At 38.6% G+C, this 22,267-nt stretch overlaps 1 protein-coding gene across 1 annotated transcript; it reads left to right on the top strand.

Annotated features, from left to right (window-relative positions):
- The first annotated feature begins 7,881 nt into the window (after window positions 1–7,881).
- Window positions 7,882–22,065, top strand: LOC108423739 (zona pellucida-like domain-containing protein 1). The gene is made up of 11 exons (XM_037546998.1): window positions 7,882–7,920; window positions 8,007–8,126; window positions 8,593–8,813; window positions 10,910–11,094; window positions 14,549–14,621; window positions 14,768–14,865; window positions 15,003–15,083; window positions 16,121–16,289; window positions 17,563–17,677; window positions 21,779–21,799; window positions 21,911–22,065. Exons 2-11 carry the CDS (start codon window positions 8,033–8,035, stop codon window positions 22,063–22,065), a joined length of 1,212 nt encoding a protein of 403 aa, XP_037402895.1. The 5' UTR covers window positions 7,882–7,920; window positions 8,007–8,032.
- Window positions 22,066–22,267: the final 202 nt, after the last annotated feature.

Below are 22,267 nucleotides of genomic sequence, written 5' to 3' on the forward strand. Positions count from 1 at the left end.
TCTCTTGGGGTGAATTATTATATATGATATATTTCTTTATGTTTTATTCTTTCAAGAACATACACATGCATTTTGCCAACCTGGGTAAAATGCATAGGTGCCACACTTCATTCAGAAACTGATACCTCAGTCATTTTCCACAAGGTCATAAAATATGTTCTGGTGTGGAAGACTTTATCATTAAGGGGTTTTGTAATCTAAAGTACAGCACTTAAGTTCTCTTTAAAGTTACCCGTTCTAAAACAAATGATCTAGACATTCGAATGTGTCAAAACTTTGCCTTATATGAGTGCATGGAAAATAAATTGGCCTTCACAAAGGCTGCATATCACTGTTGTCAGAAGAAAACCTCATATCGCCAAAATGGTAACTTTACAGGAGAAGGAAAAAACCTACTTTACTTTTAATGTAAGTCAATGGAACCAGACATTTTTAAAAGTCAGTTTGGCTGTTTCTTTTAATCCAATCATCATGATGCTTTCAAATGATGTCACAAACTGAAAAACGACAAAAATGGAGATGATCTGAAGAGTTAACTTTACTCCAAAGCTTACAGTACTCAAAAATGGCTTATAATTTATGGCTGTGTAAAAACTGGAAATTTGGTTTTGTGATGGATCTAGAGGGGTGGTGGTACTGGCAGCATGTGAGAACTTCCATCAGTCCATGAAATGTCACACAAGTGGAAAAGCTTTATGGGCCTAAATGGTGAAAGAAGTCACAAGAAAACAAATAGATTCACCAAAACATAATCAAATTTGAAATGTTTTGAAAATGACAAGTATTGAGAAATATGTACTGTGACAAATAAAGGGGCCAAAAAAGACTGTTTTGGGTTTGGGACTGGTTCCCTAACAAACCCTTCATGTAGTTTCCATATTATATTGCTACAAGGAACACTTTTTGGCACCTTCATGTTTAAGACCATTTGTAATCTGTAACTTAAAGCAGAACCAACACAAAGCAGCATGTCACTGTCAATAGCGTCACTGCAACAATGTCAGGTGCATATGATCTTAAGCTTGACCTTCACAGCTCTTGATGCTTTATTGTCATTAACCTAATTTCACAGCTTATGTTCTTTAAACACTATTCAAACCACAGGGCTCTTGTTTCAGTGATACTTGAATCTCCATTCTCTCCACAGAACAGCAGCAAATTTGATCTGGCCATAGTGCAAACTCTCACTGCTCAGTTCAATCAAACCACCACACACTCTCACCATACTGTGCACCGTGGAATCTGAACAAAATATTCATAATTCATGGTCTCCTGAAAGTCTGACAATGCTTATTGTAAACTGTAGTCTCCTTGTCCGTGTCCCCAGGAGTATACATCATCCTTTGTATATTTCGCATTAATAAAGCTAGGCTTTTGTCTCCTCTGCTTGGGACTCAGATGTGGAGCCATAAATTAGGTATTAACGGCTTCCTTTTTTAATTTTATTTAAAAAATTTAATGAATTGTACTTCAATTTGTAGCCGTAGTCACTGTCTGACAGAGGCTCCCATGTATGTGCTTTTATTTAAAAAACCTCCCCACTTGAAGTATAAGGTGTCTTTATCCTACATTATTCTTGTATTTTGCTATTTACAACTGAATTATGACATTTGGGAGGGGGAGTTTATCTATCAAAAACAGTCAGAATTCATTTTCACATGGCCATGTTCCAAACTCTCCTTACTGTTTAGAACTAAAAAGAGTTTCTGTTTAGTTTAGTTACTGTGCAGTCAGGACTGAAACATTCCTTTTAATGTCATTTTCAATGAGTGGGGTCAAATTAGTTAATTAGGCAGATATACAGTATATGGACACACCCACAGGAGCTGTTATGACATCCCATTCTAAATCCATATTCATTTGTATGGAATTAACAGCTTCCACCACTCTGGGAAGCAACAATATTTAGGAGAGTGTCTATGGGAATTTTTGCCTGCTCATTCAGAAGAGCAGAGGTCACAGGTTGCTTTGTGCACTGGGGCTCAGTCATGCTGGAACAGAAAAGGTTCTTCTCCAAAATGCTACCATACAGTTGGCCAAAATGTCTTGGTGCTGAAGCAATAAGATTTCCCTTCATTGAAAATAAGGGGCCTATGAGCCAAACAATCTCATAGCATTATCCCTCCTCCAACTTTACAGTTAGCACAACGCAGTCCGGCAGGTAATGTTCTCTTGGCATTTCCCAAACTCAGACTCATCCATTAGACTGACAGATAGAGAAGTGTGATTTGTCACTCCACAGAATACATTTCGACTGCTTCAGAGTTCAGTAACAGCAGGCTTTACACCACACCACTCCATTTCACAATAATATCACTTACAGTTGTCTAGGGCAGATCTAGCAGGACCGAAATTTCACTTGTGAAGAAGGTGGCATGTTATGACAGTGCCACGTTTAAATCACTGAGCTCTTCAGTACGACTCATTCTACTGCCAGTTTTGTCTATTGAGACTGCAAGGCTTACTTTTACCTGTTAGCAATGAGTTTGGCTGAAATACCTGAACTTAATAATTAGGAGGAGTGTCCCCATACTTATGTCTATATAGTGCACATATAGTGTACCTTGGTTTTGCTGCTAGGTTTCCATGCCTGGGCTGGTGAGTCAACAGTATGTTTTGAAACTTTAGTATTGTTTATGTACTACATCAAACCATTTTATTGAAAATAAATAAATAAATAAATTTTCCATGATGCATGTAATTTGACCAAGAGTGTTTTTTTTTTTCATACAACTGTATAACATGACTGCTGATATTCACAGCCTGCAGTAAGATGGGTGGAGCCGTCACAGTGTACGCAGCCGGATAGATGTGTGTGCCATCATCCCTTTGTTAAAAAACATTGCTCCACCATCTCTTAAGCTATGAGTATTTGCATGTTGTTCACGTGACCATTTGCCTCGCAACTCTTTAGAATGACTTAATTTATTTTAATTGTTTTACTGTTATAATTTTTATTGTTTTTGACTTATATTTGTATTTTATTTAGTGATTGTTCTGCTTTATTTAGACTCTTCATTAATTTGCAACATTTCTCTTCGTGCATGCTTCGGCCTGCTCCCGCCTGCAGCGGGCTGGTTTTCTGCCCGCTCCCGCACACAACATTAAAAATTGGCCCCTTGCTGCAAGATATTGATATAGACATCAGAATCCATGGGAGGGCGGACCTCTGTAGCAGAACCCTTTTGAGTACTATAAAGAACCATTTTCAAAAAGGTTCTGAATAGAACCATGTACAGCACATTCTCTGTCAATGTGAAGAACTATTTTACAGTGCAAAGAGTATTCATGGCTTTTGAGTATTCATGGTTCTATATAGAACCATTGTCTTGACTAAAGAACCCTTGGACAACTGTCTTTTTTGTGGGCACCTGGCTGCTGATAAGCCTTCTGTATCTGACATCATACTGCTCAGCAGCTTAAGCAGTGATCCTTCAGCAGAAACTTATGAAGAAGCTGAAGTTACATTTCTCAGACATGCTCTCTACAGCTTATCTTGTACATCTACTCAACTTGTGGACACTAGAGCTCAGCCAACCCAAACTTCGTAATTTAGCCAAAAGTTCTCTAAAATATATATATATATATTTTTTAAACTTAGTATCTTCTGCTGTTGGGGCAAATTGTGAGAGAGCTGTCTAATAATTTATCCCAACATAAGGAGATGTTGAGGTTGATGCCCAGCTTTAGTAAAGTTAACTTAACTTTAGTAAAGTTAAGAAAGTAAGAGAACTTTTAACTAACCTAAGAGGTCTGAGTTAGGTGACTCAGACCTACATACATCTTGTATCTCACAACTTAACTTATCTAGTACTCACAACTTAAGTTGACTCAGAAAAAGCCATGTAATCAGTTACCTTATCATTTTGAGCTGACATTATTTTTTTTCCCAGTGTAAACAACAAGATCAGATGGAAAGACAATGAAGATTTTTCCTTAAGTCTCCTGCTGCTCAGATGTTTCTCCTGAGAAAAAGAGCCCACTAATCTCTCACATCTTGTCTTCATGAATTCACACGTTGTGCTCAGATTTGCCAAGATACTCACTCTAATTTCTCCTTTTTATCTAATGCTATTTATTTTAGGAGACCCAACACTGAGTCTCCTAAAACATCATGGATCAATATTTGAGCAATAAAATTTCCCCTTGGGACCAGCCTGATTTTAAAAAGCTGTGTTTAATGGGGAAATAAAATCCCATCAATATCTGGAGGCAGCAACTACATTTAAAAAAGCGCACGTGCAACAAAAAAGAGGACGTGAGACTCTCATGAAGAACTTCTCACATTTAGAACAGTAACTGTTAAAAGCTGACACCTTAGTTACATATCCATATTGAGCAGTTCAGTGTTTAGTGGATGTACAAAATAAAATGCCCAAAGAGATACAAAATGTATGTAATAAACTGGCAGCTCAGTGTCTTCTCACTCAGTGAAGTGTCTTACTGTATATTACTGGGTACAATGTGATTATGAGACCCAGACATGAGTGATAAGTCTGAATTTAATAGGGCTGGACCATATAAAGGCCAACCATGATGAAGCTGAAGTTAGACACAATATTTCTCTGTTCTCAGCCAACACGTGTTCTCATCATTCACTGAACAGAAAATAATTAAATATAAAGTAATAAAGATGATGACTGCCTCTCACTCTGTTAGATCCAGCATCAGCTCATGTACTGATGCAACCCACAGTGGCTAGTGACATGACTTGGCAGGTCATGTTTACGTTTACATTTACAGTATTTAGCAGATGCAGATACAGATGTGTGCTCTGTATCATGTCATCCTCTCCAGCCTAAGCAGAGCATTTTTTGGCTGCACCACTACCTATGTGAGGGTTTTTATTCAAGCTTAGCTTTTTTTGTACATTGCATATGTACAAAGTTGGACTGGACGTTAATGCCTTAGTTGTAACACCACATTAAACATATTCTTGCTGTGTGTAAGCTGTACTTTAGCCTGCCTGGTTTTCATTTTGACTTGTTTACATGGTTCAAAATGCACAACAAGAGAATGATTTAAACAGTATAAGTACAAGTCGTGCCTAATGCACACAACTGAGTAATTAAAAAGCATTAAGTTGCTATTATGATACAAAACAATCTTTACTGTGAACTTTATCTGGCTAGTTGATGTCAGTAACAATGTTATGGGAATACAACAGAGGTCACTAATAGGCAGACCGCTGTCCGAGTCCAGACCCAGATGCTGTCCTATGCAGACCTGGACCTATAACCAATAAACTATGCAGACCTGGACCTATAACAGATAAACTATGGAGCATTATTTAATTTCGACTGCGTGATCCTATTTTAATTGCCGTAGCTTTTCTAGCATTTACGGTATCACCTTAGTGGCCGGGGAGACTCACAGACCAATCGCATGCGTTGTAAAAACCACACGTGATGCTATTCAGCCAATCAGATCTGTGCATTACGTTGAGCCTTGAGACTGGAGTGAGGGGCGCACACACAGGGGAGGGACAAGGCGAGAAACAACAGTCAGAGAAGAAAGTGAGCTGGATTATTTTGCATGTCGTGCTCTAAAAAGAGAAAATTGGCACCAAATGTTGTTGAAATATTACTGAATTGTACTTTATTTGATTCAACATTCAGTTGACTATATAAGATATTGATATAACTACTAGGCTATTTCAGTAAGCAGTATATGGCACTGAGTCATGATGTAAGTTAGACATTATGGTGTTCTGGGCTTTTGCTTGAGAAAATTTTCTTTGACTGGACCTTTTTGAATTTGAATTAAAGACCTCTGGAATACAAGTTCTACTTGCAACTGCATAAAATGTGCACTTGATGATTTCCATATGAATATGATATAGAAAAGTAAGAAAATAAAAAGGCAGAACTGTTGTTCTTGAAGCTCAAATTTAAGTACACATTTGAATCAAGCAAATTCAATATATCACTTTTTTTCAGTGCAATTAGTATAGTTTCCTTTTTTTGTCTCCAATTTCCGTTGTGAAATCCATCACAGTTCTACATTCATTTGGAAGTTTTAATAGTGTAAATACTTTATTATTCTATTATTAAAACCTCTTAATTATTCTACAACCCCAATTCCAGTGAAGTTGGGACGTTGTGTAAAACATAAATAAAAACAGAATATGATAATTTGCAAATCCTTTTCAACCTATATTCAACCGAATACACTACAAAGACAAGATATTTAATGTTCAAACTGATAAACTTTATTGTTTTTTGCAAATATTCACTCATTTTGAATTTGATGCCTATAACACGTTCCAAAGAATTTGGGACAGGGGCAACAAAAGACAGGGAAAGTTGAGGAATGCTAAAAAAAAAAAACACCTGTTTTGAACATTCCACAGGTGAACAGGTTAGTTGGAAACAGGTGAGTGTCATGATTGGGTATAAAGGGAGCATCCCTGAAAGGCTCAGTCGTACACAAGCAAGGATGGGGCGAGGTTCACCACTTTGTGTACAACTGCATGAACAAATAGTCCAACAGTTTAAGAACAACGTTTCTCAACGTGCAACTGCAAGGAATTTAGGGATTTCATCATCTACAGTCCATAATATCATCAAAAGATTCAGAGAATCTGGAGAAATCTCTGCAAGTAAGCGGCAAGGCAGAAAACCAGCATTGAATGCCCGTGACCTTCGATCCCTCAGGCGGCACTGCATTAAAAACCCACATCATTCTGTAACGGATATTCCCACATGGGCTCAGGAACACTTCGGAAAACCACTGTCAGTGAACGCAGTTCGTCACTCCATCTACAAGTGCAAGTTAAAACTCTGCCATGCAAAGCGAAAGCCAGATATCAACACCACCCAGAAATGCCGCCGGCTCCTCTGGGCCCGAGCTCATCTGAGATGGACTGACGCAAAGTGGAAAAGTATCCTGTGGTCTGACGAGTCCACATTTCATATTGTTTTTGGAAATCATGGACGTCGTGTCCTCCGGGCCAAAGAGGAAAAGGACTGTCCGGATTGTTATCAGCGCAAAGTTCAAAAGCCAGCATCTCTGATGGTGTGGGGGTGTGTTAGTGCCCATGGCATGGGTAACTTGCACATCTGTGAAGGCACCATTAATGCTGAAAGATACATACAGGTTTTGGAGCAACATCTGCTGCCATCCAAGCAGCGTGTTTTTCAGGGACGTCCTGCTTATTTCAGCAAGACAATGCCAAGCCACATCAGCGTGGCTTCGTAGTAAAAGAGTGCGGGTACTAGACTGGCCACAGTGGTAAACACGCCCCCGTCCCAACTTCTTTGGAATGTGTTGCAGGCGTCAAATTCAAAATGAGCGAATATTTGCAAAAAACAATAAAGTTTATCCATTTGAACATTAAATATCATGTCTTTGTAGTGTATTCAATTGAATATAGGTTGAAAAGGATTTGCAAATCATCGTATTCTGTTTTTCATTGGAATTGGGGTTGTAGATCTGTTACTATAGGCCAAGTTTTCTCATTGGGGATTTTCCAGTAAACAGAATACAGTACAGTGTGTAATATAGACAGATGCTTGTGTGTGAGACTAGAATGCAACCTGATGGTATTTGTGGACAAACAGACTCCTATATCAGGCAGCTGTGTGCATTAAGAGAAGATGCTGGGAAAAAGGACACGGGTCTTAAAAGGTATACCGGACGTCTTCTAAGCAGTGTCGCATAAGGAAAAGAGACACTAAGAAAGGTATGTGATTTCACTGAGTGCCCTTGGGGAAGTAGCTTGGTAGCTCATAGACAAAGACTTATTCTCAAAAGCTGGACTAAAGAGGTTTGCGCTAAAGGAATGACCTTATTTTTGTACTTGTTTTTGTCCAATCCCTCTGAAGGAAGTCTTTTAAACCAGTGCCACATATACTCTTAAAGGATCAAAGTGAAGGATAAGCAAGGACAAGGAAAGCAGTGAGGATGATCTAATGTAAGGTCTGTGTTCGGACTCAAAACGTCTCTTCACAACGTTGCACTGGTGATTGACTTGGCTGTTGGTGTTGTCTTTCTCTTACGCACAGGTCTGATCTCATCCACTACTGGGAAGATGCTTCTCCAGCTGTTACTTGTCCTTATCGGTGCTACCACAGTTACCAGCCAGTTAATAGCAGCAAACTGCTACCTGTACTTGAGACGACCAGGTATACTATCATTCTAAACTTTTGATTAAACACAATGCAGTGCTAAGAAGAATAGTACAAAGGTAGTTTGGTTATTTATGGAGTTGAATTATTTCATGTGAGAAATGTTCACTTTCTTTAAATACTTAAGTTTGTGCGTTTCGGAAGAAAACCTCGTATCTCCATTTTTGTCATTTTTCAGTTTTTGACATAATTTGGAAATGCCTGTTGTCCTTTACATTGTGTGTAAATTTCATGATGAATTGACTAAAAGAAACGACCCAAAATTACTTGGCAAAATGTCTGGTTCCATTGACTTACATTAAAAGTAAAGTAGGTTTTTTCCTTCTCCTGTAAAGTTACCATTTTGGAGATACGAGGTTTTTGTTCCGACAACAGCAATATGTAAACGTAAATATGGTATGTGCTGTAAAAATACTGTTTGCTTTTATTTTATGTATTTATTTATCTATTTCTCCTTTGCTAGAGTACACAGACATTGCTGTGGAATGTGGCACTAATTCCATTGACCTGGCTATACAGATTTGTCCAGCTGTCTACACTGGCTACAATGAGTCTTTGCTTTTCATCAACAACGTTACAGATGACCCAACCTGCAGAGGCACTCTGGATACTTCAGTGGCTCCTCCAGTGCTTCGCTTCAACTTCCCCATTAACCAGACTAATGCCTGTGGCAGCACTTTCAAGGTAAGATATGTCTTTTTAATACAGAACACAGTTTATGTTGAAACAGTTCTTTGGTACCAGGGCATAAAGTGTAGTACGCTGAGTTGCAAGACATGTACAGTACAGCCTTGAAGACAGCGATTTGTCATGTCAATGGCTTATCCAGAGGCAAAAACTCAGTTTCCTGCAGGCCGCAGCTCTGTAGAGATTAGAGTTTACCCTCTATGCTAATTAGCTGATGAGCTAAAACAGGTTTAGTGCTAAACAGTGCGGTGGCCCACTAGGAACTGTATTTGACACTTGTGGTTTTAAAAAAGTCATTTCAAATAATATTTTGAACAGTCCCAGGAAGTTAAGGGACTTAAGTATTATTTTGGCAGTATTCATTTTACATAATGCAGTTCTTATTATTGTGTCTTAGTGATTTTAGTCCCGTCTGAACTTATGCAAGTCATTTTTATTTCATTTAAGTCAGTAAATATTTATGCTTTTTTTTACCATTTATTTTTGCCTTCTTACCTATACCTATGTACGGTAACACTTTATTTGAAGGCTACCTACATAAGGGCTTTATGACGCATTCATAAGCACTGAATAATGTGTTTATGAAGCACTACTTGAACATTTATTAAGTGCTTATGTTGGTTCTCGCAACCTGACTTAAGATGTTTTATGAAATAAATGACATTGTACTGACATAATATGAATAAATGTTGAACATATTTACAGCACTAAACATTTAAAACCCTATACATAATCGCATCAATCATCTTATCTATGCCATGGAGGGAAGAGGGGGTGGTTTCCAGGCATATTTCACCTGATATTAATACAATGTCGTCTTAAGAATGCTGACATATATAGTTATGTATAGTGTTTTAAATGTGTTTAGTGCTGTAAATATGGTCAACGTTTATTCATATTATGTCAGAACAATGTCGTTTATTTCATAAAACATCTTATGTCAGGCGGCGAGAACCAACATAAGCACTTAATAAATGTTCAAGTAGTGCTTCATAAACGCATTATTCAGTGCTTATGAATGCGTGATGAAGTCCTTATGTAGGTAGGCTTCAAATGTCCTATTGATGAAAATACTGGTGAAGTTTTATGATTTTTCTTCAGTATAAAAACATCCAAAGTATGGAGACACATATTCTGTGGCCCAAATCAAGCCAATGTGCATTTTTTCAAACATTAAAACATATAAGTTTGATTTTATGTGGCAGTGTTGACTGTGGGCTGTAAATTCCCAAGCCAAACACTAGAATAATGATTAAATTACAGATTTGGACATGTTTTTGACATGCCCAAATAGTGGGACATTTGAATGGAAGTCAATGAGACAATATTAGAATTGGTCCATTGAAGACACCGTAAAGGCAAGTTTTAAATATAAGGTTTATAAGGAGATAAAAGGTTTTGACGAAATACTAGAAAACTCATGGCAAGTTTTCTGTATCATAATCTGCATAATAAACAGGCAGGCCCTATGAATTAGCAAAAATATTTTTGCAGTGAGTGATGTTCTTGGTTTGTTCCTACCCCAACTATTAATTACCCCTCAAAAAACTGGTAGTAATTTGGTGAGATGACCATTTTTATCCCACTTTATAAGCTGAGAAGGACATCAAAATGCACCACAAGCTTGGTCAGTATCCAAACTGTGCACCCACACTGCCTCGCCAAGTTAAACGTCTCACTTCTCCAACCTATTCATCACTAGACCTAAAACCATTCTTGTGTAATTATAAACATTGTAAAATGAACATTATCTGAGTTTTCATAGTGATTCTTTCTCTACTGTGTACCAATGATCTGCTGTTCACATTTGAAGAGAACTATTCTGCGAGAAGCAAGAGATCTGTACGGAAGTACGCCTCCATAATTTAAAGCCACAAACCCGAAGGTGCTCAAATTAATACTAGAAAATGAATTATTCTAAGGCTATTTTATTCTTATGAGGGCATAGAGAGGAGAATTTATCTGTCCTCCCTTCATTCTTCTTCATGGACTGAATTCCGTGGTTCTGTATCCAAACAAAAGAGCTATTTTAGGCCGTGCAGATTGTATCAGTAAATTAATCTACAAGTCTCTGGTTCTGCTTCCCTTCGCAGACCACCAGCGCTCCAGGCACTGGAATATTCTCCGACTTTTCCACCATCCAGACAGTAAACATCAGCGGCGTGGTGCGATCGTATGACCCTACAATAGGCACAGTGACATATAATGCTGAGCTGAAGTACTTTTATTCGTGTGCCTATCCTCTGGAGTACCTGATCAACAACACACAGATGGATGTGTAAGCATTCCTCATGGTGTTTCCTCTTTCAGCAGCATTATAATAAAAAAAGAACTCCAGATTGATAACAATGTCTCTTATCTTACACAACACCAAGGACAAAAAATAGAACTCGCTGGGGAAGATGCTCACATGTCAGAGTAGTTTTACTCTTTCCAATCGAAAGTAAACAGTGTATAGGCCCAATCCCATTTCACCCCTTGCCCTTAGCCCTCTGTGTTGCACGTTCACGTCTAGGGGTAGGGTGGCCCAAGTTTTATTGAGATAGAGGGGTAGGGTGAAGTGTTAGGGCTACATGGCCCTCCAGACTGAGGTTTTTCAGAGACACACTAAAAAGACTGTTATGGGGAAAAAAACAGAAAAACCAGCAAGTTGGAGCAGAAGACACCAAAGTAACCCACAAATGTGAGAATTTTCTCTGTTAAAAAGTTACGATAACCACTGTATTATCTCAGTTTAATGTCGTTTCAGTGTATTGTGGTCGGTTTTCTTCATAACAAGCATAAAAAAATTGCTAATTGCATTCTAATGTTTCTGTAGCCAGCTCGCTAACTTTCTCGTTCCACCTTAAACAGTCCAGCAGTTCTGATGCCTGAAGCACCAGAATGTAACTGCTGCACCATTTAAGCTGGAACAGGGAAATTCGAACAAGAACCTGGTGAATAGCTGACTTCAGCTTCGTAGCTACCACCAAAAATTAGCGGTGGACGATAATAAATCATTCTCTTATACCCCCTCTTCGAAGGCATAAGATGCCCTAAATGTAACTAAAGCCCAGCAGTGAGGAGCTGAACTTTCCCCTCCTCTGCTGTCCCTGCAGATGTGCAGGGTCACCTACAGAGCAGCGCTAGTAGCTGTTAATGAAGCAATATTTTTAAAATGTTTTATTTATTTATTTTGTTTTTTATTGGAGGGTCTCACTTCGTAGGGCAAGATTTCAACCAATACCCCTTGTAACTCAGTTCCAAGGGGTTAGAGTGACACTCGTGCTGCTTATCTGCCTGTTCTTCCTTAAAAAATAGCAGTGAGTCTCTTACTTCAATATCTTCCTAAGGTTGTTCTCAAATGTGTTCTTGAGAAAGGTACTAAGCAAAGGTGTGCATCAAATTTATGACGTGTTCAGAAAAGTGGGTTTTAAAAAGAAGAACGGTTGGTAAATGAGGCCCATTTTTTCTCATTGAGAAATAAAGGAGTGTCTATATATTTCAAGAAATCAATCTGGTCACAAGCGTACAGTACAGTAGGGGTTGGCAATAGGATAAAATTCTATTAGATTATGACAAATCACATCACAATACACCACAATACACCTTTCTCAGCATATTGTGGATATCGTCAGTACTTAACAGTGACCAACTGCATGTTTACTTAGAAAGAGAACATATTTAGACTTCATTAATTGGTTAATGAATTTACTGCAGTGCAATATGCGTAACACTGCGTAAAAATAATGTAGTCAGTTTTTTTTAAATATGGCTTTGCTGGATCTTTTTTGTCTGTTCCAACACAGAAAAACTAAATATTGCACTGCATGTCATTGATATAATGCAAAGTACTGTGATATTGTATTTGTTCCTCATTATTCATCCATAAATTTGAGTCGTTTTTGGGTAACTCTTTAAACGAAAATACTAAACAATAACCAAATGTGAACATACCGTATATAAACATACAATTTCATGCTCTTCTGTGTGATAACTAGGTTATGTTAAAAGGAGCTGCGTTCGGTCAAATCTGAACGTAAAATGAGCCCAAACAAATGAAAGTTTTGTTATTCATTAGTTTAGTCTTTGGCATATCTATACAGTCAAACTCACAGCGTATGTAAATTGAAAAGTGTAATAGGTTTACAACCTGATTTTTCAACCTCGATTTAAGGCTTACTAACCAGAAATATTATAAATATCACCTATAATATCAATAATAAGATTACAAATAGAAAAATACAACAATACTGTAAGGAAGGGAAAATTGTGGGCTCATGGCAGTCCAGTACAAAAGTGAATGCACTTATTTTACATGCACATTGGTATAAACTACTAAAAACAACTAAAAAAAAAAATTACTTCATGTTACATTTACAGTGGGGCAGTCGTGGGCTGGAGGTTAGGGATCTGGCCCTGTGACCAGAAGGTTGCCGGTTCGATCCCCAGGGCCAAGAGTCCATGACTGAGGTGTCCTTGAGCAAGACACCTAACCCCCAACTGCTCCCCGGGCGACGTGGATAGGGTTGCCCACTGCTCCGGGCAAGTGTGTGCTCACTGTCCCCTAGTGTGTGTGTGTTCACTAGTGTGTATGTGGTGTTTCACTTCACGGATGGGTTAAATGCGGAGGTGGAATTTCCCCGGTTGTGGGATCAAAAAAGTATCCCTTAATTTAAAGGCGTGTCATGCTGTAATTAGGTTTTGCACTACTGACACAAGAAAAACAACACTGCATATTCACATCATTCTGCCATCATTTTCTACTGACATTTTGTTTGTCCAATATTTTATGATTTCCTGTCACCACAGTTTTAACATAAGGAAGTTTGGTCAGTAGGGGGAACTGCACTCCCTGCTCAACCTCAAACTGCGTCAATGAGCAGAGTCCTTGGCTCATGAGGTGCTGAATGCTATTTACTCAATTTTTTTTTGGTTCCTTACCAAAACATCTGCATGAGCTAGGGCATGCTTCAAGTAAATGAGGTACTGGTACCCGGCACATGATTTCATGCACTGAAGCGGCTTCATCGTTTGTGCTTTCATGCGGAAGCTTATTCATCATCTCCACTTTTTGTCACATAGTTTGAGTTTGAGTTTCATTAAATAGATGGAGTGTAGTTCATCATTAAAGGCAGTCAAATCTGTGGTTTTTGTGCAATTTTGATAAATTCAGATTCAGCTTCCTTTATTGATCCAAGGGGGAAATTGCAGTAAATAAGTAAATAAGGGCCAATGTTCAAATCTTCTACTTATGTTCAATAGCTGGTGTTACTGTTTCTGTAGAACATTGCTTTGCTATAAATACAAATTTGGGAAGCAGCAAATCTTCTACGCAGCATAACTCAAAACAACAGCAAGAGAGAGCTTCACTCTGACTGTAGCTTAGCTGATGATACACTCTGCGGTGCGGGTCCCTGGGAGAAGTCTAGTTGAAAGATCCTCTTAAGCAGTCCTCTCCATCTCAGCAAGACTTGAACCTGAGGATTCTAGAACCTGACTTCAGCTGAGGCTTGATTTCCACAGTCTGGCAGTGAAGCAGGCTCAAATGAAGTGCTCTCTGACCACTCAGTCCTCTACGGCTAGTAGTAGATCACTTCAGTGATTCAAGATCAGACAGTAAGTGTTTTAATTTTGGTTGTGCTAGGGTTAGGTTTTTGGTTTATGCTAGTTGTGCTCAACAAAATTCACGTTTTTCTTTTTACATTGCTGATGTATCTTAAACTTCTGGTGTTAAACGTCTTCGCTTACAGGTCTTCAACTTCTGTCGCAGTGAAGGACAACAATGGCAGTTTCATCAGCACGCTGAGCCTCCGGCTCTTCAGCGTAAGGCAATTCAGCAGCATCATATTTTTATACATGTCATCAAGCCAAGAGTTACTCGAATAAGAGCTATACATACAAATCACTTGCATATACAGTACTTTGTACCTTCTGAACTCAAAATAATATCACTCTTCTGTTTCATTTAGGATGTAAACTTCACCAAACTCCTGGATATCCCTCATCTGGGGATTGAGCTAAGGACTAATGTATTTGTGCAGGTCCATGCCACCAATCTCACCTCCCAGTAAGAGCTTTCTTTACAGCTTTACATTTTGATAAGAATAAATTAGCAGGATTTGATCCTAGTATGTTTTTGCTGAACTGAGTTCAATAAGTTCAATCTTGTATGTTGAATCATGAACAAATCTTGCTTCACTTTAGGTACTTTGTGTTGCTGGACAGGTGTTATGCTTCCACATCACTTAACCCAAACAACATTGCCTTCCATAACCTCTTTATACCGTAAGTTCTCATAATTAGCTTTAATTCTCACTCATGTTTTTGCAAAGATATTCTATAAAACGTGAACGTTTGAACAGGCATGCCGGCCTAAAACTAGTGGGAGAAGTGAGCCATCAACTGGAAGGTTGCAGCTGAGTAGGAATACCCGGTTGTGCCCTTGGGCTAGGCACTTAAACCCCCACTGCCCCAGGCGGCACTGCTCTGCTGGGGATGCTGTGCTACTCCTAGATTGAGCATGGTTAGGCAGCAAAATGACACATTTCCCTTGTAGGACCAATAAAGTATATAACATTAATGTTCTGTCACTACAATACCCAGAATTCATTACACAAATATGCCATACAAATACGCCCTGAAAAAAACCCTGTGGTGTGGTTGTATTTATTGCCCACTTATCTATGGGCTAATAAATACAACTAAACTAGCATTTGGGTTTCAAACACCCACCCACCCACACACAAAAACATCTTCTAAGCCGCTTTTCCTTCTGGGTCAAGGGGGGAGCTGTAGCCTATCCCAGTTGTCATGGGCAGAAGGCAGGATACACCCTGGACAAGTCACCAGTTCGTCGCAAGACAGACAGACAGACATACACGTTCACGCCTAGGGGCAATTTACCATGTCCAGTTGGCCTGACTACATGTCTTTGGACTGTGGGAGGAAACCAGAGCACCCGGAGGGAACCCACGCAGACATGAGGAGAACATACAAACTCCACACAGAAAGGGCACTGGTCGCCCGGCCGGGAATCGAAACCAAGCCCTTCGCCGTGTGAGGCGACAGTACTACCCACCACGCTACCGTGCAGCCCAAAAATACAAGCTAAATAGAGTTCTAGGTGAAGAATCCACACAAATGTGGATGATTGTGTTGTGTAAGGGAGTCAAACATGCCAAGAATCTCAAAACAGCCTGCTAGTCAGGCAACTTGTGATCTTAAGACATTCATACTTAACGGCACATTGACTGTTCTTGGTATATTCAGTCAAAGCGTTTAGAAATTGTTTTGTAAATGCTTGGTGTCTGTGTGTTTTACAGGTGCTTTAGTGATGAGATGACCAACATGATTGAGAATGGTGTGAGTAATCGAGCACGGTTCTCCTTCCCTGCTTTCCGCTTCATAGAGCAACAGAACCAGACGATCTCCACCTACTACCTGCACTGCATTACACGACTGTGTGAGAAGACTATCTGCAGAACATACAGGGTAACCGCATTTTAGCCAGTTGTCAGTTATATTTAAACACTTATCAAACAAACCTATGCAGATTAACAGGCAGACACGTTCGCCTGTATGGATCCTTCTACTGAAATGGTTCAAAGTCAGAGTTTGGAGCACATTTTAGATTTTTAACTTGAAGTTTAGTCCTCATTTCATCACTACTCAAACAATCATAACACTACTAAAACCTTTCCAAATCGTCACTGTCCAATGGAAACCAAGCATCTCCACTTTTGTTGCTTTTTTCTACATTTTAACACACCACTCCTTTTCATTGTGTAAAAACATTCATGAATGGGCCAATATAAATACTTTAAAATCACTTTACATTGACTTACATTGAAAAGTAGGAGTTTTTGCCTTCTCCTGTAAAACTTATATTTAGGACATACTTGTTTTTCTTGGACAGTGACAAAATGTTTCAGTAGTGACTGTTATGGTAGTGATGATGCATAACTCAAAAATGCTACCTAGTACATTGGTAGCAAACACAGCTGTACACACATAAAACCGTAATGGGCCTCACTGACCAGTGTCTTCCTAAGTTGTTTCCTAAATTTGTTTCTGAAGAAAGGCCCCAAGAAAAAGTCTCTGTCAGATTCATGAAGTGGTAAACCTCACAATGCCAGAATCTTCATAAAAAACTGTGTAAGTGGGTTTAAAGAAGAAATTTCTTCTTAAGAACATTTGGTAAATGAGGCCGATATTTTTTATTAGAACACAAAATAACAACTGTAGGCAATTCGTGTTTGGTGGTGATGATTTTTACTGTTACACACTAATTTTCAGACTTTGGGGCACATTTCCTGCAAAAGAATGGGATTTAACTCCTCACCATGTGGCCAGGGATGCAGTCTCGCTTCTTGCTCTAAAATGCAAGAGTGTGGCTAAAATAAGGCTCCACCTATGGACTAAAACTCTTTGTAATTCAGAAGTCAAAATGTGGGAGAGCATTTTTTTAATAAAGGTTTTTTTTAGATTAAAAATGGACAATTTACTAGTTGAAATTTAGAGGTTACGGTTTGGGAGAACCAACCTCCAGTAGAAAGTACCCTATAAATGGCGACTTTGTATATTTTATCTCATTAACTACCTCAGTTAATGTTTTATAGATCATAACAGAATCCTTGTAAATATCTGAGATCTGAATACCTAAGGTTTTCTTTTTACTGTGGGACTACAGTTTGTACCAATTCAGTACAATGGTCCTTACATAGCCTCTGAGCTTCTCACCTACTTATTCTCCATCTGCCCACAGCTATGCCTTAATGGCAGAAAGAGGCGAGACGAGGGGTCTGCTTCTTCTCTTCAAGATGGAGTCTCAGAGTCTGCCACCCTCACCTCTCCTGCCATCATTACCAGAACAGAGAGCTGTAAGTCATTCGAATCATGTGCACACATATAAAAAGCTCATAGTGGACAAAAATAAATGGGGAAAAAAACCTCAAAACTAATCTTGTACAAATTTTGTTAATGGAAAAATGAAAAAAATAATATAGTGCTTACCAAAGTCAAAGTACATATTCTTTAAATAAGTGCCTAAGACTAAGCATCAGGTACGGGCTGTAAAAAATGACTGTATTGGTCTTAAGTTTACAAAAAAAGATATGACTTTTAACCCCTATACATAAAGTGCAAAGGGTCCATAGTATAGAAAAACACCTTTTTTCCTTACGTTCTGTTAATAGAGGAATTTAATGTAGCATATAAACATTGTTAAAGCTTCTAAACGTACCATTCACTCCCCAGTATATATAATCCATGTATACTGTTTCTGTGATGTTACAAAAACCAACACAGTAACACTTTATTTGAGGGCTACTTACATATGGACTTCATTACACATGCATAAAAAAGTTAAAAAGGGGTAACACTTTATTTGAAGGCTACCTACATAAGGGCTTTATGACGCATTCATAAGCACTGAATAATGTGTTTATGAAGCACTACTTGAACATTTATTAAGTGCTTATGTCGGTTCTCGCAACATAATAAGAATAAACATTGAATATATTTACAGCACTAAACATATTTAAACCCTATACATAATCGCATCAATCATCTTATCCATGCCATGGAGGGAAGAGGGGGTGGTTTCCAGGCATATTCCACCTGATATCAGTACAATGTCGTCTTAAGAATGCTGACATAAATAGTTATGTATAGTGTTTTAAATATGTTTAGTGCTGTAAATATGTTCAAGGTTTATTCATATTATGTCAGTACAATGTCATTTATTTCATTAAACATCTTATGTCAGGTTGCGAGAACCGACATAAGCACTTAATAAATGTTCAAGCAGTGCTTCATAAACACATTATTCAGTGCTTATGAAGGCGTCATGAAGTCCTTATGTAGGTAGCCTTCAAATAAAGTGTTACCAAAAAGGTATACTTGTGTATTGATAAACAGCTTATGTCATTATTCACAAGAAGACATTTTATGATCCTTTATGAAGTGCCATTATATTGACATAACATTAAAATAACCCTACACTATACTTATAACTTATAACACTATTATGAAGCATCATTTTCACGTAGCTGAACTCACATAACTGAACTTAAACAGCAGAAGCCTAATTAAGAACATTATAAATCAGTTTTATGGATGAATAGGATGCCCTCAGCTAATCATTTCCATATACCTGTAAATGTTCATGAATCACTTCAGTTAAGTGATCTTAACTAGGCCTCTGCCTTATAAGTTCCTCATAACAGTCTTATGAAAGGAGCAAATATCCATCACTTTAATGCAAGGCCCCTTACATCAATACAATGTCATTTACTTGATAAAAGATCTTATGTCATGTGATGAGTACTGACACAAGTTGTTCATAAAAGCTCAAGTTTTGCTTTTTTAAGTATGTCATTCAAAGCTTATGCATATATGCATGTAAAGTGCTTTCGTAGGTGGCGTCAAATAAAGTTTAGCCTACAGCAGTTTAGCCCCACCCATTAATGGTGAAGCTATATGTGTTTCATCTTGGACTGCTTTCTCAATGAGGTCAATACAGGATAACCAATTGGAAAAGAGTTTTACACACAACTGGATATTATTAAAACAAATTCAGTGGTTTCCTCTGTTTACAAAAAAGTCTACAACTACACCAGCAGCATTTTTCAAAAATCTCTACATCCACACAGGGCCACAAAAATGGCTCGATAACCATGTCAGCCCGGTAAGGGAGATGATAGCCCATAAAATTTGATGTTATACACCTTAATAAACATTAATAAACATTTCGAGCACGAGCAAGATAAAGCAGAGATTTTGACACAAGTGGCATATATTAGACCTGATTCCTGCATACTACCTCTGCAGGGTGTGATCGACGTGGAACGTGTTGATTTTCATTTCAGTGCCTATGTTAACAGGTCCACACAAGCAAAACGGCAAAGTGTTCCAGGCTACCAGATTCTGTAGCAGAGTCTTTAAGTCTAGAATGCTCTGCCGCTTTGCTCGTGCTGCCTGTGGCAGTGAGGTACTCGACTACACGAAGGGGCGATATTTTGGCATATGCCACACAGCAAAACACACTGACATAAACAATGAAAATCAAACAGAAAAATTCTTCAATTTAATTCATGAACGAAACACTAGTTAAACATTCTGTGGTTCACACAGATTTACTAGTTGGCTTGAACCTTATGACCAATCACAAGTCGAGGGTAAACAAACATATTGCCCTCTTTTTTTTTATTGAGTAGTGACTGCTTTGACTATTTATGCATTTGGATAGATGATCCATACTCTGCTCTGCAGTGCATAAGCTGTGTGTATGAAAGGTCATTGCCAGTGAGTCATGCCATGCAAAGGCAGTATATGTGACTTAGGCTTTACTAATACAGCAGACTTTGACCGGCAGACCATCAGACCTTCATAATTTGACATGTCACACAGATTCAGAGTTGGATTTTTGATCAGTAAACATAGCCCTGTCTATGTTGCCATGGCTATGCTACCCTCTCTAAATTGTCCACACAGTCCAGACCAGACAGAGAAGCAGAGTTTTTCTAGTTTCACTCTATTTGAATTATGGAGCTAGGATTTATTTCAAATCTGATTTTGGTTAATGATCATCAGGTCATATATCTTTAGAATCACTGAGGTACTTTTTATGTTTGCTGTGAAGGTGCCGGCTCATTGAACGCAGTGCATCCTGATGCCTTCACGCTACGGTTTAATAAAAAAGCCAAATTCAATTATGAACTCCATGCAACCTAGTCATCAGTTATATTTCAGTTCAGAGTTCTGCATTCTTAAATAATGAAAACAGCTGGTAACAGCATGATGTGAAAGCACTTTTCAAAAGTCTCCACCCTGGAGAGAATTTTCACGGAGTAAAAACTACACTTTTTTAAGACGGAACCCAAACCGCAAAAAACAAACTACCCTGTCAAAAATTTCCAGAGATGTGTGGATGAGGCCTTAGCAGCACAGAAACAAAAACCATGACATCAATCTGAGGCTCATATGCCTTGAATTGTGACTAATATTACATAGAAGCATCTACATGGCATAAGTGGACTTTAGGGGGAATAAATTTAAATCCAAGCCTGATGTAGGACATGGACCATTTAAGCATATAGTACAATCCATTCACTCAACCCACCACCTTGCACAACAGCTGAGTCTGAGTAATAAGATTAAGAGACCATCCGTGAAGTGAAACACCACATACACTCTAGTGAGCACACACACACACTAGGGGGCAATGAGCACACTTGCCCGGAGTGGTGGGCAGCCCAATCCGCAGCACCCAGGGAGCAGCTGGGGGTTAGGTGTCTTGCTCAAGGACACCTCAGTCATGTACTGTCGGCTCTGGGGATCGAACCGGCAATCTTCCGGTCACGAGGCTGGTTCCCTAACCTCCAGCCCATGAGTGATACCAAAAGTATTTTTATATATCAGTAGGGAAATATGAGGCACAGCTTCTGTTCTGAGCTTCTATCATTAAAAACAAACGAACAAACAACAGGGAGCCCATCTTGGTACACATTTGTGTGGACTGATTTAAATGCATCCATACGATGCTAAAAAAAATGAGCTGGCTCTAATGAAATGTTTTACGCAGTATTGCAGTCTAGAAATTTCTGACCTCATGTGAAAGAATTCATTTGTATGTGCGCATTTTCATAACTTGACAAAAACGTCTATACAGTTCAGACTCAAAATTCAGTGTGAATAAGCTTTTACACTGTATACTTTTATTAAAGCTCATCTCCTTTTGTATTTAGATAAAGTGGGTACCAATATCCCCCAAGCTGACTACCTAAATGCCCTCACACATACGTTTTGTGGACTCCTTGGTTAGAACTAGCAATATATGGAAGTCTTTGTCACCCAGAATCTTTTTGAGTGGCTTACCATTCATTCAGCTAACATGCTGTTCATGCATTTTCAGCATGACCTATTTAACAGAATTGTGAAGAAGTTTGTTGGGTAACTCTTCTGTTTTTCTTTTCTTTTAGCTCAGCCATTGAATGTGCAAGGTAGGCTATATCGTTCAATCAATCAACTGATAAAATCCTTCTTTGCAGCCACATTGCTTAAAGATTGTATTCTCCTAACTTTCATTCTTACTCTCTGTATGTATCCCTCAGACACATCTGGCACTCAGACTAGCTCTGCTTCCTCTGCTGCGGTGGGCGTGGTGGTGGGCATGGTGGTGTTCATCTGCATTATGATTATTGGGATAGCTGCAGTTTACATCAGGAGGCTCATATGTTCTACAGCTTCTAAAATGTATTATGGTTAAAGGCATAAACTTCCTTTAGCCCTGCTTCCTCTAACAGTACAGCCAATGGCTGACCAGCCAGCCCCTACTGAGCCAGTGGGGTCAACAGAGCAACAAGTAACACCAGTATGTGTTAGGTAGGTTTCATGCAGAAATAATGCGATATATATTTTATTAACACAACATAGTTAAAGTTATAACTTCACAGTCATATACAAAAGTT

Source organism: Pygocentrus nattereri, chromosome 18 (assembly GCF_015220715.1).
Source record: "Pygocentrus nattereri isolate fPygNat1 chromosome 18, fPygNat1.pri, whole genome shotgun sequence".
Classification (NCBI taxonomy): Eukaryota; Metazoa; Chordata; class Actinopteri; order Characiformes; family Serrasalmidae; genus Pygocentrus; species Pygocentrus nattereri.

Excerpts from the sequence above, each read along its gene's own strand:
- LOC108423739 (XM_037546998.1), top strand. The coding sequence starts at position 8,033 with ATGCTTCTCCAGCTGTTACTTGTCCTTATCGGTGCTACCACAGTTACC. Across the intron at positions 8,814-10,909 it reads CCTGTGGCAGCACTTTCAAG|ACCACCAGCGCTCCAGGCAC; the intron begins GTAAGATATGTC and ends TTCCCTTCGCAG. Across the intron at positions 17,678-21,778 it reads CATTACCAGAACAGAGAGCT|CTCAGCCATTGAATGTGCAA; the intron begins GTAAGTCATTCG and ends CTTTTCTTTTAG.